Here is a 25,654-nt window from a genome sequence, read left to right as displayed (position 1 = left end):
AGGAGAGGAACTTGAGGCAGTGGGTTCAGATAACTCACATAAGGCGCTTGGAGAGGAAAGGTTGGAGGGATGTGAGCTTAATATCAGAGTGCTTAAGAAGGATAGTGCTATTGTTTACATTGTTGGAAAGGTCAAAGAAAGGACAGAATTTTAGTAGGAGTTCTGTCTTTGTCATGTTCAATTTGAGTTGTGGATGGAACATCCAAATAGTGATGTCCTGAAGGCAGGGAGAAATGTGAGACTGCAGAGAAGGAGAGAGTTGGAAAAGTAATTTTGGTACTCATCTGGATAAGATGGCAGCTGTAGCCATAGGAGTGAGTAAGGTTTTTCTTGTTTATTTTTTATGGTATTTGCTAAGAACTTACCATATGTCAACACTCTTCTAAGTGCTGGGGATAGTTACAAATTTATCAAACCAGTTGCAGTTCCTGTCCAACTTGTGACTTACAGTCTATTCATTCAATAGTATTTATTGAGCGCTTACTATGTGCAGAGCACTGTACTAAGCGCTTGGAATGAACACGTCAGCAACAGATAGAGACAGTCCCTGCCGTTTGACAGGCTTACAGTCTAATCGGGGGAGACAGACGGACAAGAACAATGGCAATAAATAGAGTCAAGGGGATGAACATCTCGTAAAAATAATGGCAACTAAATAGAATCAAGGCAATATACATTTCATTAACAAAATAAATAGGGTAATGAAAATATATACAGTTGAGCAGACGAGTACAGTGCTGAGGGGATGGGAAGGGAGAGGGGGAGGACAGAGGGAAATGGGGGGAAAAGAGGGTTAAGCTGCGGAGAGGTGAAGGGGGGTGGTACAGGGAGTAGAGGGAGAAGGGGAGCTCAGTCTGGGAAGACCTCTTGGAGGAGGAGAGTTTTAAGTAGGGTTTTGAAGAGTGGAAGAGAATTAGTTTGGCGGAGGTGAGGAGGGAGGGCGTTCCAGGACCGTGGGAGGACGTGGCCCAGGGGTCGACGGCAGGATAGGTGAGACCGAGGGACGGTGAGGAGGTGGGTGGCAGAGGAGCAGAGCGTGCAGGGTGGGCAGTAGAAAGAGAGAAGGGAGGAGAGGTAGGAAGGGGCAAGGTGATGGAGAATCTTGAAGCCTAGAGTGAGGAGTTTTTGTTTGGAGCGGAGGTTGATAGGCAACCCCTGGAGTTGTTTAAGAGGGGGAGTGACATGCCCAGATTGTTTCTGCAGGAAGATGAGCCGGGCAGCAGAGTGAAGAATAGACTGGAGCGGGGCGAGAGAGGAGGAAGGGAGATCAGAGAGAAGGCTGACACAGTAGTCTAGCCGGGAAATAACGAGAGCCCGTAGCAGTAAGGTAGCCGTTTGGGTGGAGAGGAAAGGGCAGATCTTGGCAATATTGTAAAGGTGCAACTGGCAGGTCTTGGTAACGGATAGGATGTGTGGGGTGAACGAGAGAGACGAGTCAAGGATGACACCGAGAGTCTAAGAAAAGCAGTGTGGCTTAGTGGTAAGAGCACAGGCTTGGGAGTCAGAGGATATGGGTTCTAATCCTGCTCCTTCACTTGTCAGGTGTGTGACTTTGAGCAAGTCACTTAACTTCTCTGTGCCTCAGTTACCTCATCTGTGAAATGGGGAGTAAGACTGTGAGCCCCTGTGGAACAATCTGATTACCTTGTATTTACCCTTGTGTTTAGAAAAGTGCTTGGCACATAGTAAACGCTTAACAAATATCATCATACATACTATTAAGTAAGAGGGAGAACAGATATGGAATCCCATATTTCCCAGATGAGGAAACTGAGGCACAGAGAAGTTGAGGGACCTGTGCAAGGTCACACAACAAGTAAGTGACAGAGCCAGGATTAGAATCCAGGTTCTCTGACTCCCGGCTTGTGCTTTATTCCCTAAGCCTCAAAATTTCCCAGAGCGATCTCCAAGGAAGTACAGCACAGTTTTTTCTGTTATAATGTGATTTTCTCATTTTTGTAAAGAATCTTATATTTAGAGACATTTGAGCATTAATAACTATGGATTCAAAGGGTATCAATTATTTGAGCAGTATATGGATACAGTGGGAATTAGTGGGTAGTGATTGGATGGTCCAAAAATACCTGTAAAGCATTTTTGGTAAAAATTATAATTAACAATCAACCAGTGTTATTTATTGAACATTTACTGAGTGCCAAGTTTGAGCACTTGGGAGAAATTGAAATATAATAACGTTGTTTCCTGTGACAAATTTATCAGCTCCACCATCTCACTGTGGCATCAGATAGTATTGCTTTAACCTTTGGTTTGAAGAGCAGTTTTTTTAACCACTTCTCTGGGGGCCAGTCTAATAATATATTTCATTATCATCAACATAATAAAAGTGGTATTTGTTAAGTGCTTACTTTGCTGGGGTAAATACAAGGTAATTGGGATGGACACAATCCCTGATCCAAATAGGGCTCAGAGTCTTAATCCCCATTTTACAGATGATGTAAATGAGGCACAGAGAAGTAAAGTGACTTGCTGAATTTCACACAGTGACAAATAGTATAGCTGGGATTAGAACCCAAGTCTTGCTGACTCCCAGACTTGGGCGGTATCTACTAGGCCATTTTACTTCTCATCATATCTTCGCTGTATCCATTGCTTAGCTAAAAATAACCTCGGCAAAAATAAAGATCTTGCAGTTAATGGAGGGAAACAAACCTGCAAAATTATTTTCAAGTAATGAGAATAAAATAAATAATTAGGGTCAAAAAGGGAGTAGGTTGAAGATGCCAGGATGAACTGAAGAAGCAGTTTTGGGCAAGGAGTCAGAGGACCTGAGTTCTAATCTCAGCTCTGCCATTTTTCTGCTGGGAGACCTTGAGCAAGTTACTCAACTTCCTTGTGTCTCAGCTACCTCATTTCTAAAATGAGAATTAGGACTGTTAGTCCTGTGTGAAACATGGATTGTGTCCATCTTGTTAATTGCTTAGTACAGTGCTTTGCAAACAGTAAGCACTCAATAAATATGATTGATTCGTGGATTATCTTGTGTCTGTCCTGGACTTAGTACAATGCCTAACACATAGAAGAACTCTTAACAAATACCTTAAAATATATCAAAAATATTGAATGTATAATTGAATATATAAATATATACATATTGAAGGATTGAGGCTGAGTTCCATATCGTTATTGTCATGTCCATCTCTAATGGAATGTCCCACAATCTTACAACTGGTTGAAACTTTTTTCTACTAAATTTAAAAAAATTGAAAGAAACACCAATAAACAAAAATGTTATTTAATGCTTTGTGGTTAGACTAAAGTAGAGCCTTAATAAGTTTAACCCTATCCTACGTTGACTGGAGATATGCACATATATGCACAACCATTTCTTTGAATTCACTTGTGCCAACTTGTGGATCATGTTATATCCAGAAAAGATTCATCACATGGGCCTCTGTTATTATGGCCTGCATGTCAAAACCATTGCTGTGTTTGATTGGTAACAGAAGCACCATAGAGAAGCAGCGTGGCTCAGTGGAAAGAGCCTGGGCTTCGGAGTCAGAGGTCATGGGTTCGACCTGTATCTCCTCCAGCGCTTAGAACAGTGCTCAGCATGTAATAAGCGCTTAACAAATACCAACATTATTATTATTACTCAAACCATATCAAGAGAATGTATGTATAAATTTAAAAATCATTCTTTAGAATGCTGGGCTTCTCAGCAACCTGGAGTCTGACTGAGCAAGGTAAGGGATGGAATAATTTCTTTCCCCAAAGACAGTGTTGTAACCTGATTTCTGACTCCACAGGTTCAGTGGCTGCAGGATAACTATGAGACCGCTGAAGGTGAGAGTTTACCTCGCAGTACACTGTATTGCCACTACCTCTTGCATTGCCAGGAGCAAAAATTGGAACCAGTAAACTCTGCTTCTCTTGGCAAGCTTATCCGCTGCATCTTCATAGGTCTTCGGACACGCCGCCTTGGTACCAGGTAGTACTCCTTTTTAACCATTGCTTCAAATCCTTTTTTCTCAGAGCTGTCAGGGGCACCTATTATGATTTTTTTTCTACCATGTCTTTGCCACATCCCTTTCTGGTATAAAAATAATCCTCATAATGTGAAAAAAACCAATAATAGTAATGGTACTTATGACATAAATGAATCAATACTATTTATTGAGAGCACACTCTGTGCTAAACTGTTAGGAGAGGAGCTTATAATCTATTTGGGAAGACAGACATTGAAATAAGGACAGACATTAAAATAAGTTTCAGATAGAGTGGCAGAGGGGTTTTTTATGATACTTGTTAAGCGCTTACTATGTGCCAGTGACTATTCTAAGCTCTGGGGTAAATGCAAGATCATCAGGTTGGATGCAGTCTCATGTCCCACATGGGGCTTACAGTAGTTATCCCCATTTTACAAATCAGGTTACTGAGAAATACAGAAGTGACTTGCCCATGGTCACACAGTAGACAGCAGAACCCTGGTCCTTCTGATTCCCAGACTGTTCTCTATCCACTAAGACTGCTCCTAATACTCCTGAGTATTAGGGTGTGTAGAGATATGCTGTGACACTAGGGGTGGGGTGAATTTCGCAGGGGAACAAACTTGATGTAATGCAGAAGGAAGGGAAATTATAATGTGACAATGAATGATTAGTAAGAGAAGTGCTTTAAGAGAAGGTCACTTGGAGGAGCTATGAAAGAAGGGCTTTGGAGTTGAGGGTGTGGACGTCTAATGAATATGAAGTGGGAGGAAGCTCTAGGTCAGAAGAAGGACATGGGCAGGTGTCAGCAGCAAGGCAGGTGAAAATAAGATACAGTAATAGGTTGGAATTAGAGAAGTAGAATGTGTGGACTGAGTTGGAGTCAAAGAGCAGCAAGGTCATGTGGGCTGAAAAGAGCTGATTGTTTTAAAGCTGATGATAAGACTTTTCTGTTTAATGTAGCAGCAGAAGAGCAACAATATGAAGTGGTTTAAAGGAAACAATATGGCTTAGTGGAAAGAGCGTGGATTTAGTAGTCAGACGATATAGGTTCTACTCTCAGCTGTTCCAGTCATTTGTTGGATGACCTTGGGCAAATCACTTAACTTCTTTGTGCCTCATTCCTCAACTATAAAATAGGGATTAAATACCTATTCTTTCTTCTGCTGAGACTGTGAAACACATGTGGGACAGGGACTGTGTCCAAATTAATTAAAATGTACCTACCTCGGTGCTTAGAATAATGTTTGACACATAGTAAGCACTTAACAAATACCACTATTTTTATTCTTCTTATTATTATAATATATTAGGGAGAAGCAACATGTCACAGTTAGACAGCTTAGACTGTAAGCCCGTCAAAGGGCAGGGACTCTCTCTATCTGTTACCGATTTGTACATTCCAAGCGCTTAATACAGTGCTCTGCACATAGTAAGCGCTCAATAAAAACTACTGATCAGTGAATAGAGCATGATCCTGAAAGTCAAAAGGACCTGGGTAAATTTGGGAATAATTTCACACAGACATGGCAGTTGAAGCCAAGGTTCTGAATCCATCAAATAATATTATTTATTGCCTGCTTATTGTGAGAGAGTATTGTACTAAGTATTCTTGGTAGACCTGATCCGTGTCCACAAGAAGCTTGGTTTTCAGGGAAAGACAGCCAAATACTTAGTTGATGCAAAGGGAAGGGCAGGTAGGGGAATTAAAGCTTAGTCATGGAAGCTTTCCCATATTTATTTAGGAAAACTCTTATAGGTGAACTTGGAAACTAATCTTTAACCTGAGATTTCTCTTTCTTTCTAGGGGAAACTCCAAGTACCATTATTATGGCCTGCGTATCAAAGCCGGCTCCCCACTGTTGCACTTGACTGGGGACCAGAAGCAAATAGCGATGCAAGGGCAGCCCTTCTCCCAAAAACAAGGGTAAAAAACTGTTCTTTTTGGGGGCCACCACTTAGAATGCCCGGAAACCCTTAGATACATGAGGATCAGCTCTGACCTCATTATTATCATTGTCATCATCATCATCAGTGGTATTTATTGAGTGCTTACTTTGTGCAAAACACTGAACTAAACACTTGGAAGAGTACAGTTCTTCATTCAGCCTGTTTATTATCTGATGTACAGCCTGTTTGAGTTGTCTTTCTTCCTTCTATCACCTCATCCAACTCCAGTGACTCTCTGTCTTTATTCCTTTCTGACCCAAAACCCATGTTTACCTTGTTTTTGCCAGTTCAAGGTGTACTGCTGGCAGTTTTCTTCACTTAGTCCCTCAAATAATTTATCTAAATTACGCTGAGGTTTTCTACCACATCTGTCAATCAATCAGTGGTATTTATTGAGCACTTACTATGTGCAGAACACAGTACTTAACACTTGGGAGAGTAGTCCAACAGTCAGTCACTCAGTTGTATTTATTGAGTGCTTATTGTGTGCAGAACATTGTACTAAGTGCTTGGGAGAAATAGCATTACGTACTGGATAGAGCATGGGCCTGGGAGTCAGAAGGTCATGGATTCTAATTCTGGCTCTGTCACTTGTCTGCTGTTTGGCCTTGAGCAAGTCACTTCATTTCTCTGTGTCTTAGTTACCTCATTTTTAAAAAGGGATTAAGACTGTGAGCCTAATGTGGGATAGGTACTATGTCCAACCCAATTTGCTTAGATCCAACCCAGCACTTAGTACAGTGCCTGGCATATAGTAAGCCCCTAAATAATACCACAATTATTCTTATTATTGTTATTATTATTATTAATGGGAGAGTAAATACAGCAGAATCAGAGGACATGTTTCATGCCCATATTGAGCTTACAGTTTAGATGGGGAGATAGACATTAATATAAATAAAAACAAATAATGCATACTTTAAAGATATATACATAAATTCTATAGAGCTAGGAGTGGGACAAATATCAAATGTCCAAAGGTCACAAATCCAAGTGCATAGATAATTCAGAGGGAGAGGAAGCCAGGGGAAAAAATGGCTTAATCAGGGAAGGTCCCTTGGGGGAGGTATAACCATAACAATGCTTTGAAGGTGGAGAGAGTGGTGGTCTGGTATATACAGATGGGGAGGAAGTTCCAGGCTTGGGGGGGAATGTCAGGCTGTCAGTCAATCATAGTTATCGCGTGTTTACTTTATGCAGAGCACTGAACTAAGCACATGGCAGAATATAGTATGACAGTAAATAGACACAGTCCCTGCCTACAATGAGCTTACAGTCCATATTAACTAAATAAATTACAGATATGTACATAAGTGCTGTGGGACTGGGAGGGGCGATAAATACGTGAGCAAGTCAGAGTGACGCAGAGGAAGTGGCAGAAGAGGAAAGGAGGGCTTAGTCATAGAAGGCCTCTTGGGAGAGATGGGCCTTCAATAGTACTTTGAAGGTAGGGAGAGTAATTGTCTGTCGGATATGAGGAGGAAGAGTGTTCTAAGCTAGAGGCAGAGCATGGTCAAGAGGCTGGGGGCAAGATAGACAAGCTTGAAGAACAGTGAGAAGGTTAGCATTAGAGGAGCAAAGTGTGCAGGCTGGATAGGAGAGTAGTGAGGTGAGGTGGGTGGGGGCTAAGGTGATTAAGTGCTTTAAAGCCAATGGGAAATGGGCCTGGGACAAAATAGATAAGATTAAGGCACAGTGAGTAAACAGACGCTAGAAGAGTAGGTTATGTGAGCTGGGCTGAAGTAGAGATTAATGAGGTGAGGTAAAATGGAGCAAGTTCTTTAAAGCCAATGGTAGGGAGTTTCTGGTTGATGTAGAGCTGGATTCATTCATTCATTCATTCAATTGTATTCATTCATTAAATCGTATTTATTGAGTGCTTACTGTGGGCAGATCACTGTACTAAGAGCTTGGAATGTGCAGTTCAGCAACAGAGTCAATTCCTGCCCAACAACAGGCTCACAGACTAAAGGGGGGAAGAGAGACATCAAAACAAGTAAACAGGCATCAATATAAATAAATAGAATTACAGATATATACCCATATATACAGGTGAATGGGCAACCACTGGAGGTTCTTGAGGAGTGGGAAAACATGAACTGAATGTTTCTGTAGCATAATGATCCAGACAGCAGAGTGAAGTATGAACTGGAGTTGGGAGAGATGGGAGGTGAAGAGGTCAGTATGGAGGCAGATTAAATAGTCAAGGAGGGATAGGAAAAGTGCTCGTCTGAGTCAGGAAGCATTCCCATCTCAAACTATAGGATTTTAAATCTTCTATGTTGATGCAAGGAGATTATGAAAAGTAGAAAATCTTGGTCACTGTCTCCAACTTGGGATTTAAATTTATGGCTCCCTAAAGCGTGTAGCAGCTGCTGGAGTTCCACAGTCACTGCGTTGGGATTGTAACTCTGTACTCAGAGTTATTTTTGAATCCTGAATTCTTGGTAATGTGGTCTCAGTATGGACATGAGGATATAGAGCATAACCAATCAGTGAGTGGTATTCACTGAGCTTTTAGTGTGTGCAGAACTCCATTCTAAGGGCTTGCAAAAGAACAAAAATTAGAGTTCATAGACCAGATCCGTGCCTACAGGAATGAACAGTTTAGAGGGGGAGGCAGGCATTAAAATAATTACGATATTGGAAAATAGTAAGCTATAAGAATATGTATCTAAGTGTTGTTTGGAAGTGGGTGGATTGGATATTGGTTCCTTAAAGGGAACAGATCCAAATGCATAGGTGATACAAGTGGGAGGAAACAAGGTAATGAGCCATGTGATGCACGTCACTTCTCAAAATGGTCCCTTCTAAGGTCTCCAGTGATTTCCTTCCAGCCAAATCCATTGGCCTCTACTCCAACCTGATCCTTCCCAGTGTCTGAGCTACCTTTGACTCTGTCAACCATCCCTTCCTCCTAGAAATATCTACATCTTCATCCCTAGTCTTTTTTCCTCTCTCCGATCTTGCATTTGCTCCTGCCTTTAGGACACCTCAAGGCTAAGAAGTCCAAAACAGGAGGCCTGTTGCCTCACCAAAAACTTGTCCTCCCCTTGATATTCCCATCACTGTAGGCAGCCCTGCTATCCTTCCTGTCTCACATTTCCATAACCTTGGGATTATCGTTAACCCATCTCTCTCATTCAACCCACGTATTCAGTCTATAACTAAATTCTGTCAGTTCCACCTTCACAACATCACTAAAATCTGCCCCTCCCTTTCCATCCCAATTGCTGCCATGTTAAGCCAATCACTTATCGTATCCTGCCTTGATTACTTTATCAGTCTCCTTGCTGACCTCCCTACCTCCTGTCTTTCCCCACTCCAGCCCATACTTCACTCAGCTGCCCTGATCATTTTTCTACAAAACGTTTATACGATATTTCCCCACTCCTCAAGAACCTTGATTACCCATCCACCTATGCATCAAACAAAAACTTCTCACCTTTGGCTTTAAAGCCCTCAGTCACCTTGCCCCCTCCTACTTCACCTCACTATGCTCCTAATACAACTCAGCCAGTCCACTTGGCTGGCTCATTTAATGCCAATGTTCTCATTGTATTGTGATCTCGTCTATCCCACTCTTGACCTCTTGCCCATATCCTCCTTCTGTTCTGGAGTGCCCTCCCTCTTCATATTATTATTATCGTTATGGTATTTTTTAAGCCCTTACTGTGCACTGTTCTAAGTGCTGGGGTAAATACAGTATAATCAGTTATCCTACAAGGGACTCACAGTTTTAATCCCCATTTTACGGCTTAGGTAACAGAGGCACAGAGAAGTGAAATGAGATGACACAGCATATATGTCAGGCAATTATTTTTCCCACCTTCAAAGCCTTATTGAAGGCACATCTCCTCCAGAGATATTCTCTGAAAAAGCCCTCATTTCCTTTTCTCCCGCTCCCTACTATGTTGCCCTTGCACTTGGATTTGCACCCTAATTCATTGTGGGAGTCCTTTTTTTTTAAATAGTATTTGTTGAGCTAAGTGTCAAACACAATTCTAAGCAATGGAATAGATACAAATTTCTCTCTGATCTCCCTTCCTCCTCTCTCGCCCCGCTCAAGTCTATTCTTCACTCCGCTGCCCAGCTCATCTTCCTGCAGAAACGATCTGGACATGTCACTCCCCTTCTTAAACAACTCCAGTGGTTGCCTGTCAACCTCCACTCCAAACAAAAACTCCTCACTCTAGGCTTCAAGGCTCTCCATCACCTTGCCCCTTCCTACCTCTCCTCCCTTCTCTCTTTCTACAGCCCACCCCGCACGCTCCGCTCCTCTGCCGCCCACCTCCTCACTGTCCCTCGGTCTCACCTATCTTGCTGTCGACCCCTGGGCCACGTCCTCCCGCGGTCCTGGAACGCCTTGCCTCCTCACCTCCGCCAAACTAATTCTCTTCCCCTCTTCAAAACACTACTTAAAACTCACCTCCTCCAAGAGGCCTTCCAGACTGAGCTCCTCTTCTCCCCTACTCCCTCTACCACCCCCCCTTCACCTCTCCGCAGCTTAACCCTCTTTTCCCCCCATTTCCCTCTGCTTCTCCCCCTCTCCCTTCCCATCCCCTCAGCACTGTACTCGTCTGCTCAACTGTATATATTTTCATTACCCTATTTATTTTGTTAATGAAATGTATTTTGCCTTGATTCTATTTAGTTGCCATTGTTTTTACGAGATGTTCTTCCCCTTGACTCTATTTATTGCCATTGTTCTTGTCTGTCTGTCTCCCCCGATTAGACTGCAAGCCCGTCAAACGGCAGGGACTGTCTCTATCTGTTGCCGACTTGTTCATCCCAAGCGCTTAGTACAGTGCTCTGCACATAGTAAGTGCTCAATAAATACTATTGAATACAAATTAATCAGGCCAGATGCTGTCCAGGTACGGTTTGGAGTCCCTTAAGGCTCAGACCTAGGTCCCCTTAAATTCTCCATCCACACTTACTCTCTTGGAGAACTCATTCACTTGGTTGGCTTCATCTACCACCTTTGTGTGGGAAATTCCCAAATCTATTTTTGCAGTCCTGCATTTCCATGGCTGTTTTGCCAACATCTCAAACGTAATGTCTGAACAGACCTCTTCATTTTCTACCCAAACCCTGACCTCCTGTGAGTTTCGTATCACCATAGACAATACCACCATTTACCTTGTATACTTGCCTATAATCACATCTCCTTCAAGAGGACTTCATTGACTAGCTCCCTTTTCCCTTAGCTACTCTCCCCTCACCATTAGCTGTGCATTTGGTGTGTACCCCTTACACACTTCATACTAACCCAAAACTCATAGCACTTATGCAAATTAATGTCCTTATACTCCACTGTTTTCCTGTTTCCATAAGTACTCTGAAGGCAGGAGGAGTGTCAAAATCCTTAAGTGATGCTGAGATAAGTGCATAGTCAATGCAGAGGAAAAAGCAGACATGGAAATAAAGGGCTTAGGTCTGGGACAGCCTCTTGAAGGACATATGATTTTAACAAGGCTCTAAGTAGGGAAACTAGGGAGAGTGGTGGACTGCTAGATATAAAGGGAAGGGAATTGCAGGTTAGAGACAGAAGAAGGGAATGTGTGATCAGTGAGGTAGATGAGATCAAGGTACAGTGAGATTGTTACAGTAGCTGAGTGATGTGTATGGGCTGGATTGTAGTAGGAGTTCAGTGACGAAAGATAGTACGGGTCTAGGTGACTTTATGCTTTAAAGCGAGTGTTTGGGAGTTTCTGAATGATGCGGAAGTGGATGGACAACGACTGTGGGTTCTTGAATAGGGATCTAAGGAGTGAATGGAATGAAGAACAAGGCTCATTGGTGAAAGCAATCGTGTGAATTATTGTGTGTGAATCGTGTGAATCCCGACTCTGCCACTTCATTCATTCAATAATATTTATTGAGCACTTACTATGTGCAGAGCACTGTAGTAAGCGCTTGGAATGAACAAGTCAGCAACAGATAGAGACAGTCCCTGCCATTTGATGGGCTTACAGTCTAATCGGGGGAGAAAGACAGACAAGAACAATGGCAATAAATAGAGTCAAGGGGAAGAACATCTCGTAAAAACAATGGCAACTAAATAGAATCAAGGCGATGTACATTTCATTAACAAAATAAATAGAGTAATGAAAATATATACAGTTGAGCGGACGAGTACCGTGCTGAGGGAATGGGAAGGTAGAGGGGGAGGAGGAGAGGAAAAGCGGGGAGAAGAGGGTTTAGCTGCGAAGAGATGAAGGGGAGAGTAGAGGGAGCAGAGGGAAAAAGGGGGGAGCTCAGTTTGGGAAGGCCTCTTGGAGGAGGTGAGCTTTAAGTAGGGATTTGAAGAGGGGAAGATAATTAAATTGACGGAGGTGAGGAGGGAGGGCATTCCAGGACCACGGGAGGACGTAGCCCAGGGGTCGACGGCAGGATAGGCGAGACCGAGGGATGGTGAAGAGGTGGGCAGCAGAGGAGTGGAGCATGCGGGATGGGCAGTAGAAAGAGAGAAGGGAGGAGAGGTAGGAAGTCAGCTGTGTGACCATGGGCTAGTCATTTAACCTCTCTGTGCCTCAGTTACCTCATCTGTTAAATGGGGAATAAAACCATGAGCCCCAACCTGAGCACCTTGTATCCCCCAGCGCTTAGAACACTGCTCTGCACATAGTAAGCAATTAACAAGTACCAACATTATAATAATAATTATTATTATTATTAATTAGTTGATTTGTCATGAGAAGCATATAGCCTACTGGAAAGAGAACCGCCTTAGGAGTGAGAAGACCTGAGTTCTAATCCCAGATTCACCATTTGCCTGCTGTTAAACTTGGGCATGTCATTTAACTTCTCTGAGCCTCAGTTTGTCACCTCTAAAATGGGCATTTCATTATTCTCCCTCATCCTTAAACTGTGAATCTGATGTGGGGCAGGGACAGTTGCCAACCTGATCATTCTGCTTTCATTCATTCATCCATTCATTGATTCAGTCGTATTTACTGAGTGCTTTCTATGTGCAGAGCACTCTACTAAGTTCTTGGAAAGTACATTTCAGCAATTAAGGGAAACAGTCCCTGCCCACATAGGGCTTACAGTCTAGAAAGGGAGAGACAAACATCAATACAAGTAAACAGGCGTCAATTTAATTAAATAGAATTTTTGATATATACATATATATATACACATAAGTCCTGTGGGACTGGTGGGAAAGAGCAAAGGATGGTAGTCGAGGTATGAGGAAGGGAGCGGTATCTGAGGAAAATGGGGCTTAGTCTGGGAAAGTGGGCTTATTCTTTGTACTTTCCAAGCACTTAGTACAGTGCTCTGCACACAGTAAGCATTCAATAAATCTGATTGAATGAATGAGCTTCCCTAGAGCTTAGTACTGCTATTGTAGTTATTGCTAGTACTTTTTGGAAATACTGAAGAAAGTATCCAGAAGGGTTCATTCATTCAATTCATTCATTCAATAGTATTTATTGAGCGCTTACTATGTGCAGAGCACTGTACTAAGCGCTTGGGATGAACAGGTCGGCAACAGATAGAGACAGTCCCTGTCGTTTGACGGGCTTACAGTCTAATCGGGGGAGACGGACAGACAAGAACAATGGCACTAAACAGCGTCAAGGGGAAGAACATCTCGTAAAAACAATGGCAACTAAATAGAATCAAGGCGATGTACAATTCATTAACAAAATAAATAGGGTAACGAAAATATATACAGTTGAGCGGACGAGTACAGTGCTGTGGAGATGGGAAGGGAGAGGTGGAGGAGCAGAGGGAAAAGGGGAAAATGAGGCTTTAGCTGCGGAGAGGTAAAGGGGGGATGGCAGAGGGAGTAGAGGGGGAAGAGGAGCTCAGTCTGGGAAGGCCTCTTGGAGGAGGTGATTTTTAAGTAAGGTTTTGAAGAGGGAAAGAGAATCAGTTTGGCGGAGGTGAGGAGGGAGGGCGTTCCAGGACCGCGGGAGGACGTGACCCAGGGGTCGACGGCGGGATAGGCGAGACCGAGGGACGGTGAGGAGGTGGGCGGCAGAGGAGCGGAGCGTGCGGGGTGGGCGGTAGAAAGAGAGAAGGGAGGAGAGGTAGGAAGGGGCAGGGTGATGGAGAGCCTTGAAGCCTAGAGTGAGGAGTTTTTGTTTGGAGCGGAGGTCGATAGGCAACCACCGGAGTTGTTTAAGAAGGGGAGTGACATGCCCAGATCGTTTCTGCAGGAAGATGAGCCGGGCAGCGGAGTGAAGAATAGACCGGAGCGGGGCGAGAGAGGAGGAAGGGAGGTCAGAGAGAAGGCTGACACAGTAGTCTAGCCGGGATATAACGAGAGCCCGTAATAGTAAGGTAGCCATTTGGGTGGAGAGGAAAGGGCGGATCTTGGCGATATTGTAGAGGTGAAACCGGCAGGTCTTGGTAACGGATAGGATGTGTGGGGTGAACGAGAGGGACGAGTCAAGGATGACACCGAGATTGCGGGCCTGCGGGATGGGAAGGATGGTCGTGCCATCCACGGTGATGGAGAAGTCTGGGAGCGGACCGGGCTTGGGAGGGAAGATGAGGAGCTCAGTCTTGCTCATGTTGAGTTTTAGGTGGCGGGCCGACATCCAGGTGGAGACGTCCCGGAGGCAGGAGGAGATGCGAGCCTGAAGGGAGGGGGAGAGGACGGGGCGGAGATGTAGATCTGCGTGTCATCTGCGTAGAGATGGTAGGGTTTGAAATAGAACCTGGAATTCCCTGAGAAAGGATGATGGGGATGGCAAAAAAGAGAATACCAGGATGTTTGGGGGAAAGCAGAAGTGATCCTGGAAAAGGGAAACCTAGTAGAGGTAGGGGAAAGTGATTTTTAAAACTGTTTCTGACTAACTGATTAAATATCAACTTACTAAAAAACAAGTTAGAATTGTGACCTTTCTATCTGCATTTGGAAGAGGCTCAAGTGACTCTAAACTGTAAGCTCCTTGTGGGCAGGAAATGTATCTACTAATCCTGTTATGTTGTACTCACAGCATACAGTACTATGCTCTGCCTAGAGTTCATTCATTCAGTCTCATTTATTGAGCACTTACTTTGTGCAGAGCTCTGTACTGAGCACTTGGAAAGTACAGTTCGGCAACAGATAGAGACAATCCCTACCCAACAACAGGCTGATGGTCTAGAGTAAGCACTCAGTAAATATGATTGATTTTGATTGACTTCTTGATACCAAAGAATGCATTTCCTGGCAAGTAAAGGGTTAAGGAGAGAATATACTGTTTTGAGTTTCCTGTGACCAACCTATTTGACTGATGGAGTGGTTTTTTGATAGCAGAGGAGGTTGAACTGCTTAATATGTAAAAGAATGAGATTTGCTTATCTGGGACTCCCAACCTTTTCACTTCACAAAAGGAGAAACTGGTGACCTAAGAAAATTACTGAAGAGACCTCAGTACAACACAAAGTCCTTTCTAGAGAGCAGAATACTAGGAAGAGATTTCCACATTTCTGGAGTTTCCTCTCTCCCCCACCTAGTCTCTTGCAGAATTTCCAAAATAGTGTAATGAGAATGAATGGTCCTAGAATGGTTCATAGCAAGGGAAATCAACTACCAATTTCAATATCCCCAGGCTGACCTTTGGTCGCAGAATCTGTTTACAAACAGATTCTATTTTTTTAATCAATGATGCTTACTGAGTCCTTACTGTGTGTAGAGCACTATACTAACCACTTGGGCGGTGGTACAAAACAACAGAGATTGATACATACATTTCCTTCCCACTAGGAGCTTACAGCCTAGAAGGGGAGACAGATATTAAAAATATGTGGATATGCACATAACTGCCTTGGGGCTGAAGATAGAGTATTAAATACTTAAAGGGTACAAATCCAAGTGAATAGATGATGCAGAAGGGTGAGGAAGAAGGGGAGATGAGGGAAGATTTCTTGAAGGAGATGTCATTGTAGGAGGGTTTTTGAAGGAGAGGAAAGACGTGGTCTATCACAGTGGAGGGGGTGGAAGTTACATGCCAGCTGAGGGATATGGGCAAGCAGTTGACTTCAGGATAAGTGGGATCAAGGAATAGCAGGTAGGTGGCATTACAGAAGGGAAAAGTTTGGTCTGGACTGTTGTAGGAAATCAAAGAGGTAAGGTATGAGTGGGAGAGATGAGTGAATGCTTTAAAGCCAGTGATAAAGAGATTCATTTTCTGTGGACATGGGTGGGCAACCACTTAGGGTAGAGAAGTGGAAAGACATGGATTGGATTTTTTTAGAAAAATGATCCAGGCATCAGAATGAAATATGTTTGAGCGTGGTCTCCCTAAACCATCCCCCTATTCCTCTCCAATCCATCCCTTCTGTTGCCCATTTTGCAACTCTTCCATCGCTTCCAGAGTATCTCTAGAGCAGGTCTCCGGCTTTCTCTTAAAATCCAGATCCTCCATCCGTGCTCACTATTTCATCCCTCCACCCCTTATCAAACACTCGCTCTCTCTCTTCTTCCCTCTGTGAATACCCTCTTCAACTCTTCACTCTCCATTGGGATTTTCCCCTCCTCTTTCAAACATGCTCAGGACTCACCTATCATAAAAAATCCTTCCTTGACAATATGGCTCCATCCATTTATTGCCCCATTTTCCTCTTACCATTCCTCTCCAAACTCCTTGAGTGACTTGTCTACACCCACGGTCTCAAGTTCCTCTCCTCTAATTTTCTTCTTGACCCTCTCCAATATGGCTTCCGTCCCATTCACTATACAGAAACTACCCGCTCAAAGGTCCGTCTTGCCAAAATCAGTGACCTCTACTCCTTCTCGTCCTCTCAGCTACCTTCAACACTTTCAGCCACCCCTTCTCCTGGAAACATTATACAGCTTCTGCTTCATTGACATTGTACTCTCTCAGTTCTCATCCTATCTCCCTGGTTGCTCGTTCTCAGTCTCTTTAGGCTCCTCCTCTGCCTCCTGCCCCCTAATTATGGGTGTCCCTCAAGGTTCAGTTCTGGGTCCCCTTCAATTCTCCTTTACACCCACTCCCTTGGAAAACACATTCCCTACCATGGCTACAACGAACACTTCTTTGGGATGATTCTCAAATCTACTTCCCCAGCTCTAATGCTTTCCCTTTCTGCAGTCTTGCATTTCCTTTTGCCTTCAGGACATTTCTACTTGGATGTCCTGCCATCACTTCAAATTTAACATATTCAAACATGACTCCTTATCTTACCATCCAAACCCTGTCTTCCCCTTGAATTTCCCATCACTGTCAATGGCACCAACATCCTTCCTGCCTCACAAACCCATAACCCTGTCATTATCCCTGAAGCATTGTCCTTGACTCCGCTCTCATTCAGCCCACACATTCAATCCATTGTTAAATCCTATAAAGTCCAGCCCACAACATTGCTAAAATCTGCCCCTTCCTGTCCATCCAAACTGCTACCAATTTAATCCAATCACTAATCCAATCCCACCCCCACCTTTATTACTATATCAGCCTCCTTGCTGACCTACCTGTCTCCTGTCGCTTACCACTTCCAATCCGGACCTTTAACTCTCTTCTTAGGCCCCCTGTTCCTCCCCCTCCCCCATCCCTCACCCCCAATGATCTGGCCACCTACTTCATCACAAAAATTAACACAATCAGGTCTGAGCTCCCCAAAGTCACCCTCCCCCTCTTGCCACCCCCCCGAACCGTCTCTCCTACTTTCCCATCTTTCCCTGCAGTATTCTCAGAAGAGATCTCCTCCCTCCTTGCAAGTGCCACCCCTTCCACCTGTGCCTCGGACCCCATACCCGCTCACCTTATAAAAACCATCGCCCCTGCCTTCCTCCCCTCCTTAACTTCTATCCTTAACCACTCACTCTCCAATGGCTTCTTCCCTTCTGCCTTCAAACATGCCCATGTCTCCCCCATCCTAAAAAAACCCTCTCTCGACCCCACTTCCCCTTCCAGTTTCTGCCCTATCTCCCTACTACCCTTCCTTTTCAAGATCCCAGAACGAGTCATCTGCACTCGCTGCTTAGAATTCCTTAACTCCCATTGTCTCCTCGACCCCCTCCAATCTGGCTTCCATCCCTTCCACTCTACCGAGACTCCTCTCTCTAAGGTCACCCATGACCTCCTTCTTGCCAAATCCAATGGCTCCTACTCTATTTTAATCCTCCTTGACCTCTCAGCTGCCTTTGACACTGTCCATCATCCCCTTCTCCTCCACACCTTATCTCACCTTGGCTTCACGGACTCCGTCCTCTCCTGGTTCTCCTCTTATCTCTCTGGCCGGTTATTCTCAGTCTCCTTCACAGGCTTCTCCTCCCCATCCCATCTTCTAACTGTTGGAGTTCCTCAGGGGTCAGTTTTTGCCCTCTTCTGTTCTCCATCTACACTCAATCCCTCAATGAACTCATCCGCTCCCAAAGCTTCAACTATCATCTCTATGCAGATGAAACCCAGATCTACATCTCTGCCCCGTCCTCTCCCCCTCCCTTCAGGCTCGTATCTCCTCCTGCCTCCAGGACGTCTTTACCTGGATGTCTGCCCGCCACCTAAAACTCAACATGACCAAAACTGAGCTCCTTGTCTTCCCTCCCAAACCCAGTCCTCTCCTTGACTTCCCTATCACCGTGGATGGTACGACCATCCTTCCCGTCTCCCAGGCCCACAACCTCGGTGTCATCTTTGACTCGGCTCTCTCGTTCACCCCACATATCCAATCAGTTACCAAAACCTGCCAGTCTCACCTTTATAATATCGCCAAGATCTGCCCTTTCCTCTCCACCGTAACGGCTACCTCACTGCTACAGGCTCTCGTAATATCCCGGCTAGATTACTGTGTCAGCCTTTTCTCTGATCTCTCTTCCTCCTCTGTCTCCCCACTCCAGTCTATTCTTCATTCCGCTGCCCAGCTCGTCTTCCTGCAGAAACGCTCTGGGCAAGTCACTCCCCTTCTTAAAAACCTCCAGTTGTTGCCTATCAACCTCCGCATGAAACCAAAACTTCTCACTCTAGGCTTCAAGGCTCTCCATCACCTTGCCCCTTCCTACCTCTCCTCCCTTCTCTCTTTCTACTGCCGACCCTGCACCTCTGCCACCCAACTCCTCACCGTCCCTCACTCTCACCTACCCCGCCGTCGACCCCTGGGCCACGTCCTCCCGTGATCCAGGAACGCCCTCCCTCCTTACCTCCCCCAAACTAATTCTCTTCCCCTCTTCAAAACCCTACTTAAAGCTCACCCTACTTAAAGCTCACCTCCTCCAAGATGCCTTCCCAGACTGAGCTGTCCTTTTCCCTCTGCTCCCTCTACCCGCCCTTCACCTCTCCGCAGCTAAACCCTCTTCTCCCCCCTCAACACTGTACTTGTCCGCTCAATTGTATATATCTTCATTACCCTATTTATTTTGTTAATGAGATGTACATCACCCTGATTCTATCTATTTGCTATTGCTTTAATGAGATGTTCTTCCCCTTGATTTTATTTATTGCCATTGTTCTTGCACTCTTGTTCTTACAAGAACAATGTTCTTGCAAAAACAATGCATTGTTCTTGCATTGTTCAAGCGCTCAATAAATACTATTGAATGAATGAAATTCACCCCACATATCCTATCCATCACCAAGGCTGCCAATATCACCTTTATAGTATCGCCAAGATCTGCCCTTTCATCTTCATCCAAACAGCTATCTTACTGGTACAGGCTCTCATAATATCCCGGCTGGATTATTGTATCAGCCTTCTCTCTGATCTCCCTTCCTCCTGTCTTTCCCCGCTCCAGTCTATTCTTCTTTCCACTGCTCGGCTCATCTTCCTGCAGAAATGCTCTGGGCATGTCACCCCCCTCCTTAAAAACCTCCAGTAGTTGCCTATCAACCCTGCATGAAACAAAAACTTCTCACTTTAGGCTTCAAGGCTTTCCATCACCTTGCCCCCTCCTACCTCTCCTCCCTTCTCTGTTTCTATTGCCCAAAGTCACACAGCTGCCAAGTGGCAGAGTCGGGATTCGAACCCATGACCTCTGACTCCCAAGCCCAGGCTTTTTTCACTGAGCCATGCCCTCCCTCTGCAATTCCGACAGACAATTACGTTCCTCCGCTTCAATGCCTTGTTGAGGGCATATCTCCTCTGGAAGGCCTTCCCAGACCAAGACCCACTTTCCTCTTCTCCCACTCCCTTCTGTGTCATCTTGAGTTGCTCCCTTTGTTTTTCTCCCCTCCCAGCCCCAAAACACTTAGGTATATATGTATAATAAATATATTTGTATTGGTTCCTGTTCCTCTAGACAGTGAGCTGGTTGTGGACAGGGGATGTGTCTGACTACTGTTGTGTTGCATTCTCACAAGCACTTAATACAGTGCTATGCACACAGTAAGAGCCCAATAAATATGACTGACTGAATGAATGAAAGCTGAAGCCCCCTCCGGAGAGAACAGCAGGGGAGACTGTGTCATCTAGGTAGGGCAAGTTTCAATGATGACGAGGAGGAGCAGTGATTGGGTCAGCAACAGGTCACTAATGTAGAGAAGCTTCCCCATGATGGAGTGGGTGTTCCACAGAGCACACTTTGCTGGGGCTGTGGGGAAAGTGTGTGGGATGGGGATAGTGCGAGGAGTAGGATGGGATTGAATGGACATGAGCTGGTGGGGACCAGTATGGAAGGAGGGGGACGAGGGGTGGCGCTGAGTCTGGATGACAGGAATGAGGCAGGGGAGAAGAGTGGGGATGACGCATGGGATGGGGAGGGGTTGGATGGGAGCACACTGAGGAGGGCCAGCCTTTGGGGAGGGGATAAAGAGGGATGCTGGGTGCAAGGGACAGGGGAAGGGAGACAAGAGGGACAGGACTGAAGGATCATGGTGGAGCTAGGGCGTAAGAGAGGGAAAGTCTGGAGCTGCAACTGCTGATCTTTAGACCCAGTGGGCTGTGGCTAATTCCTTTTTTAGGGAGTGACTCAGCATCTTCCAGCTGTGGGGACTTCACAAGTTCTGAGCTGTCTTTGGTGAACCATTAGAGCCTGGAGCGAATGAGCCAGTCCCCTCAAATCCTTAGTTGTTGCTGGGTGATGTTGACCCTCCTTATCCCCTTAGGGTAAATCTCACCATTCCTCTTCTTGGGATGGGGTCTGAGTCCTGAGTGCAGAGGGGTGGAGATTGGGGATTCCTTACTTTTGCAGACCCAAGTCCTCAGTGCACGGAGGGAGGTAAGGAGGGGGGAATGTCGATGACGTTGTCCCCTCCCTCGGTGCACAGGGGCAAGAAGGAAGGGGGCACCTTCTGTCTTGGTCGTCCCAGCCCTCTGGTGGGCATGGCTGGAGGTCACCCTCCCCTTTGTTCTATACTCAGACACTCACATTGCAGGGGTCATCCTTCTCTCCAGCATGATCTCAGGCCACCAGGGTGAGGGGTGGGGGTAGAGGGATGGTGGAGACCCTCCCTTTGCTGCATTTTTTTGTCCCGTGGCTTGCCGAGTGTGTGCTGGGGTGGTCAGTAGCCCTTCTCCCTGGTGCACTTGTAGGCCTGAAGGGGGAGGGGAGGGCCCAGAGGTCTCTGCATGCTTTTCCTCCATGGCAATCCCAGGTTCCTCATGGCGGAGGGAGAAAGGAGCCAGGGGATGGTGGAAACCCTCACTTTGTATCAGTTTTTTTGGCTCATGGCTTGCCGAGTTGGTGTTGGGATGTTTGGGAACCCTCCTCTCTGGCTCTCTCTTAGGCTTCCAGTGTGCCTTCCGTCCACCGGGTAGATCCTAAGTCACCATCAGGGGTGGCGGAGACTCTCTCCTTTCCTCATTTTTGGCCCCCTGTCTTGTTCAGTGGGTCTTGGGGTGGTAATCAGACTTTCTCTCTGGCTCAATCTTAGGCCTCTGGTATGAGGGGAGGGGGCTGGAGGGCTCAGTGTCTCTTCCCCAGAAGCAGCATGGCTCAGTAGAAAGAGCACAAGCTGGGGAGTCAGAGGTAATGAGTTCAAATCCCGGCTCTGCCGCTTGTCAGCTGTGTGACTTTGGGCAAGTCATTTAACTTCTCTGTGCCTCAGTGACTTCATCTGTAAAATGAACATTAAGACTATGAGCCCCACAAAGGACAACCTGATCACCTTTTATCCTCTCAGCACTTAGTGCTTGGCCCATAGTAAGTGCTTAACAAATGCCATTATTATTATTATTGTTATCCTAGGTCACCTGCATCATTGGAGAATACCCTCCCCATGATTCACTGTTTTGGCTCTGGTTTGCCAAGTGGTTTCTGGGTGGATGTGGTCTTTCTCTTGGCATGAATTTAGATCTCCACTGTGAACGGGAGGCATTAGAGGGCTCAGAGTATCTTGCATCTGCACTGTACTAAAGCTCTGGGGTAGATACAAGCAAATCAGGTTGAACACAGTCCAACCCCAGTGGAACTCACAATTTCAATCTCCATTTTATTGATGGAGTAACTGCAACCTAGAGAAGTGAAGTGACTTGACCAAATAATACAGCAGACAAGTGGCGGAGCCAGAATTAAAACCCAGGTCTTTCTGACCCCCAGATCTGTGCTTAATCCACTGGACCTCACAGTTTCTCTGGTAAAAGGGAGATGGGAATGGTAGGAGGGACCTGGGGTGAATACTGGAGGGAACCGTATGGTCAAGGGAGGAGTATTTTAGAGTAAGAGAGAAGCCATTGGAGAGTGAATAGTCGAAGCTGGTGTTCAGAGAGGAAAGAATGGAGGGGACAAGTGCTTTGATACAACCATACTTTCTGTTTGAGTAACTGGCAAGCTCTGGAGGAAGGCTCAAATAAACTAACCTTTGTCTTCATTGTTTGTAGACTGAACCCAATCCAGAAAGTGGATCGACTGATCAGTGGTGTGGCTGAGTGCCAGCAACAGGAATCAGGACTTTCTGACATCAATTCTCAAATCCAGCAGTATCAGCATTTCCTGGGTAAGAGCAAATTTCCCCTGGTGCGCTCACTCCTTTCCCCATTAGTCCTAGAATCCTGAACCTCAGGGTCTTGAGACACCCTCCATCCTAGAAGTGACTACAACAGCAATGCGTTGAATCCTGATAGAACCACCAGTAACAACTCAGAGACAAGGCATGAAGGTGAAAGAAGAAGAGGGATCACCTGGGACCATCCTAAACATTCTAAGCTTTTCCATCCCTCAGATGCATCATGGAGCCTCCCAGACTTCACAGAACTCGATCTGCAGGGCCAAATGTTACCAGAGGGAATCGAGGTTGAGGATGTGAAGGCCTTTCAGATCCTGTACCGGGAGCACTGCGAGGTATGGGTGCAGTTGGGTGAAGAGCTAGGATTGAGAAAGAGACTGGGTAGGGCTGTGGGATCCTTTATGGTGCTCCAATTAGTAGCAAAAGTAGCAGCGCACTACTTAGAACAGGAGGCTAGAGATGATAGTCACATTCATTTCCCTACTTATAAAGCACTGAGTGGGCAGTGCCTTCATCTTCTGTCCTCCTCCCAGGCCATTATCAACATAATAATCAATCTGAAGTTCACCCTGCTGGAATCCTTATGGAAAACGTTTTGGAGATACAACCTCATTGAGGGTCCATTCATGGTAATGTGAGTATCCCAGTGCTCTAAGAAATAGGAGTCCTGGGGCTGGAATAGAGAGAACTACATTAGAGAAGATGGCATGTAGCTGGCCATGGGGAATAAAACTGTCCTAGATAAAGTACTACAAGTAAATTAGCTAATCTGGACAGGATGTTGGAAGCAGATTGGGCAGGTATTGGAATCCAACTGGGCTGACATGAAGTTGGGGGTTAGGTTAGAAGGGTAGAGTCTTGGAATAACTTGAGTAGGAAGATGAATGCCTGACTGAGAGAGGGTTAGGGATGGGTGGGAGATTGAAGTTGAACTGTAAAATTTACTCTTACTCTGAATGACTTTAAGGGTTTCTGTGCACCCATATTTGTAGCTATGATGAAGCTGAGAAGCGGTTACCTAAGAATCGTCTGGTTATCTTATCCAAGTATAAGTCTGTGCTCAGGTGGACCAAAGATTGCGACATCCTGCTGTACCAGGGCCTAGTGGAGATTCTCATTCCAGATGTGCTACGTCCTATCCCCAGTGAGTGACCAGGGTATTAGAAAAAGGTAGGACAGTAACATTGAAGATGGAGCTTTCTTGGGGGTTTGGAATGACTTCATTACTGCCTACCTATCCCTTAGGTGTCTTGATGCAAGCTATCAGGAATTTTGCCAAAAGCTTGGAGAGCTGGCTCACCAATGCCATGATAAATATTCCAGAGGAGATGGTGTGTGTGAAGGTAAAGTGACTCATAGGTGGAGAGAGGGTCCTCAGTCTAAATCTTATTCAGTCTTAGATCCTCTCACTATAGAGATCCCTTCTCATCCCACTTTAGCAATGCTTGAGCTTTCTCCCCTCATTTCCCAAATTTCTCTAGAAAGTGAGTGGGACTCTGAAGTTTTAGTCAATTCTAGTAGACATTTGGTGCAGGCTTCTTCCATCTGCTGACAACCAGGCAGACAGAACCCACTCATTGTAGAATCCTGACCCACAGGTGGCAACTGCAAGTACCTTTGCCCAGACTCTGCGGCGCTACACTTCTCTCAATCATCTGGCACAAGCAGCTCGAGCCGTGCTGCAGAATACATTGCAGATCAACCAGATGCTCAATGACCTCAACCGTGTTGACTTTGCAAATGTCCAGGTACCCTCTTGTGGGGTCCTGCCTGGAATCAAGGAAGCACAGAAAACCCCAGAATGACAGGGAGGCCAGAGGAATGGGATGGGAACACATTTATTTGAAACACAAATCTTTCCTCCTTTTTTTTCATCTTTTACAGTCTCCATATTTGATGCTACAATCTTAGTTCCTTGATTCCTAAACCAGGCTTCACCATTTATGTTTCTGTATTACCAGTGAATTTCCAGTTTTGGGGTGAATTATGGAAAAGAAGCTCAGTGCATTTCAAAATGCAATTATGAACTTTTAAAGGGTCCCTAATATCTTGCCCCTCCTCCATGCCCTTCTAGGAGCAGGCTTCATGGGTGGGCCACTGTGAGAACAATATAGTGCAACAACTGGAGCAGGACTTCAAGGTGACACTACAGCAACAGAACTCCCTGGAACAATGGGCATCCTGGCTGGACTGTGTGGTCAGCCAGGTTCTCAAGCCATACCAGGGTACCTCCAGTTTTCCCAAGGCCGCCAAGCTCTTCCTCCTCAAGTGGTCCTTCTACAGGTGAGCAAAGGATTGGGCCTTGGTCCAGAGACACTCACTTAGAACTAAATTATTTGGAACTTAGAACATGATCAGGGAAAGATTTTGTATGGGTTGAAGAAGGGTCTTTTCAGAAGCTAACTGAATCATAGAAAGCCATAACCAAGAATAAGAAATTTGAAATTCAGGAACTAGGAGAGCAAGATTGATATAGCAGAGAAGATCAAGGATGTGAGTTAGGGTTAGTGTGCCAATGGAATGTAAAACTCTTGAAGGCCGGGGCCATTCACCCATAACTTTTTACCAAGGCTTAATACAGACCTGTATGCAAAATAAGCATTTAATAAGTATCACCACTAGTACAGCTCAGAACCAAATTGGAACTAGAATCAGATAAATGGGTAGGACTAGAGTTAAGAATGGACTCAGAAGCAGGTTTTTAGGGCCAAAACTGAGTGAAATTGACATGTGGATTTCCCATAGCTCCCTGGTGATTCGGGACCTGACTTTGCGCAGTGCTGCCAGCTTTGGTTCCTTCCACCTGATCCGGCTGCTCTGTGATGAATACATGTACTATCTAGTTGAACATCGTGTGGCACAGGACAAGAGCAAGACCCCTATTGCTGTCATGGGTGAGGTCAGTGCAGTTAT

At 45.3% G+C, this 25,654-nt stretch overlaps 1 protein-coding gene across 5 annotated transcripts in view; it reads left to right on the top strand.

Annotated features, from left to right (window-relative positions):
- Positions 1-25,654, top strand: part of LOC114808771 (MHC class II regulatory factor RFX1) — a 65,112-nt gene that overhangs the window by 36,983 nt on the left and 2,475 nt on the right. For 4 of the 5 annotated variants that reach the window (XM_039910989.1, XM_029056650.1, XM_029056652.1 and 1 more), the window contains 10 exons: positions 3,768-3,949; positions 5,755-5,874; positions 22,617-22,732; positions 22,958-23,076; positions 23,275-23,375; positions 23,734-23,885; positions 23,987-24,084; positions 24,340-24,489; positions 24,816-25,024; positions 25,487-25,640. In XM_039910989.1, the coding sequence (XP_039766923.1) occupies positions 3,768-3,949; positions 5,755-5,874; positions 22,617-22,732; positions 22,958-23,076; positions 23,275-23,375; positions 23,734-23,885; positions 23,987-24,084; positions 24,340-24,489; positions 24,816-25,024; positions 25,487-25,640 (1,401 nt within the window). The remainder of the gene's footprint in view (positions 1-3,767; positions 3,950-5,754; positions 5,875-22,616; positions 22,733-22,957; positions 23,077-23,274; positions 23,376-23,733; positions 23,886-23,986; positions 24,085-24,339; positions 24,490-24,815; positions 25,025-25,486; positions 25,641-25,654) is intronic. The other variant, XM_039910990.1, reaches the window with a different exon arrangement.

The sequence above is a fragment of the Ornithorhynchus anatinus genome, chromosome Y5 (genome assembly GCF_004115215.2).
Source record: "Ornithorhynchus anatinus isolate Pmale09 chromosome Y5, mOrnAna1.pri.v4, whole genome shotgun sequence".
In the NCBI taxonomy this organism is placed as follows: Eukaryota; Metazoa; Chordata; class Mammalia; order Monotremata; family Ornithorhynchidae; genus Ornithorhynchus; species Ornithorhynchus anatinus.
Note: the sequence above shows the minus strand (reverse complement) of the source record. Positions and strands in the feature narration are given on the sequence as shown.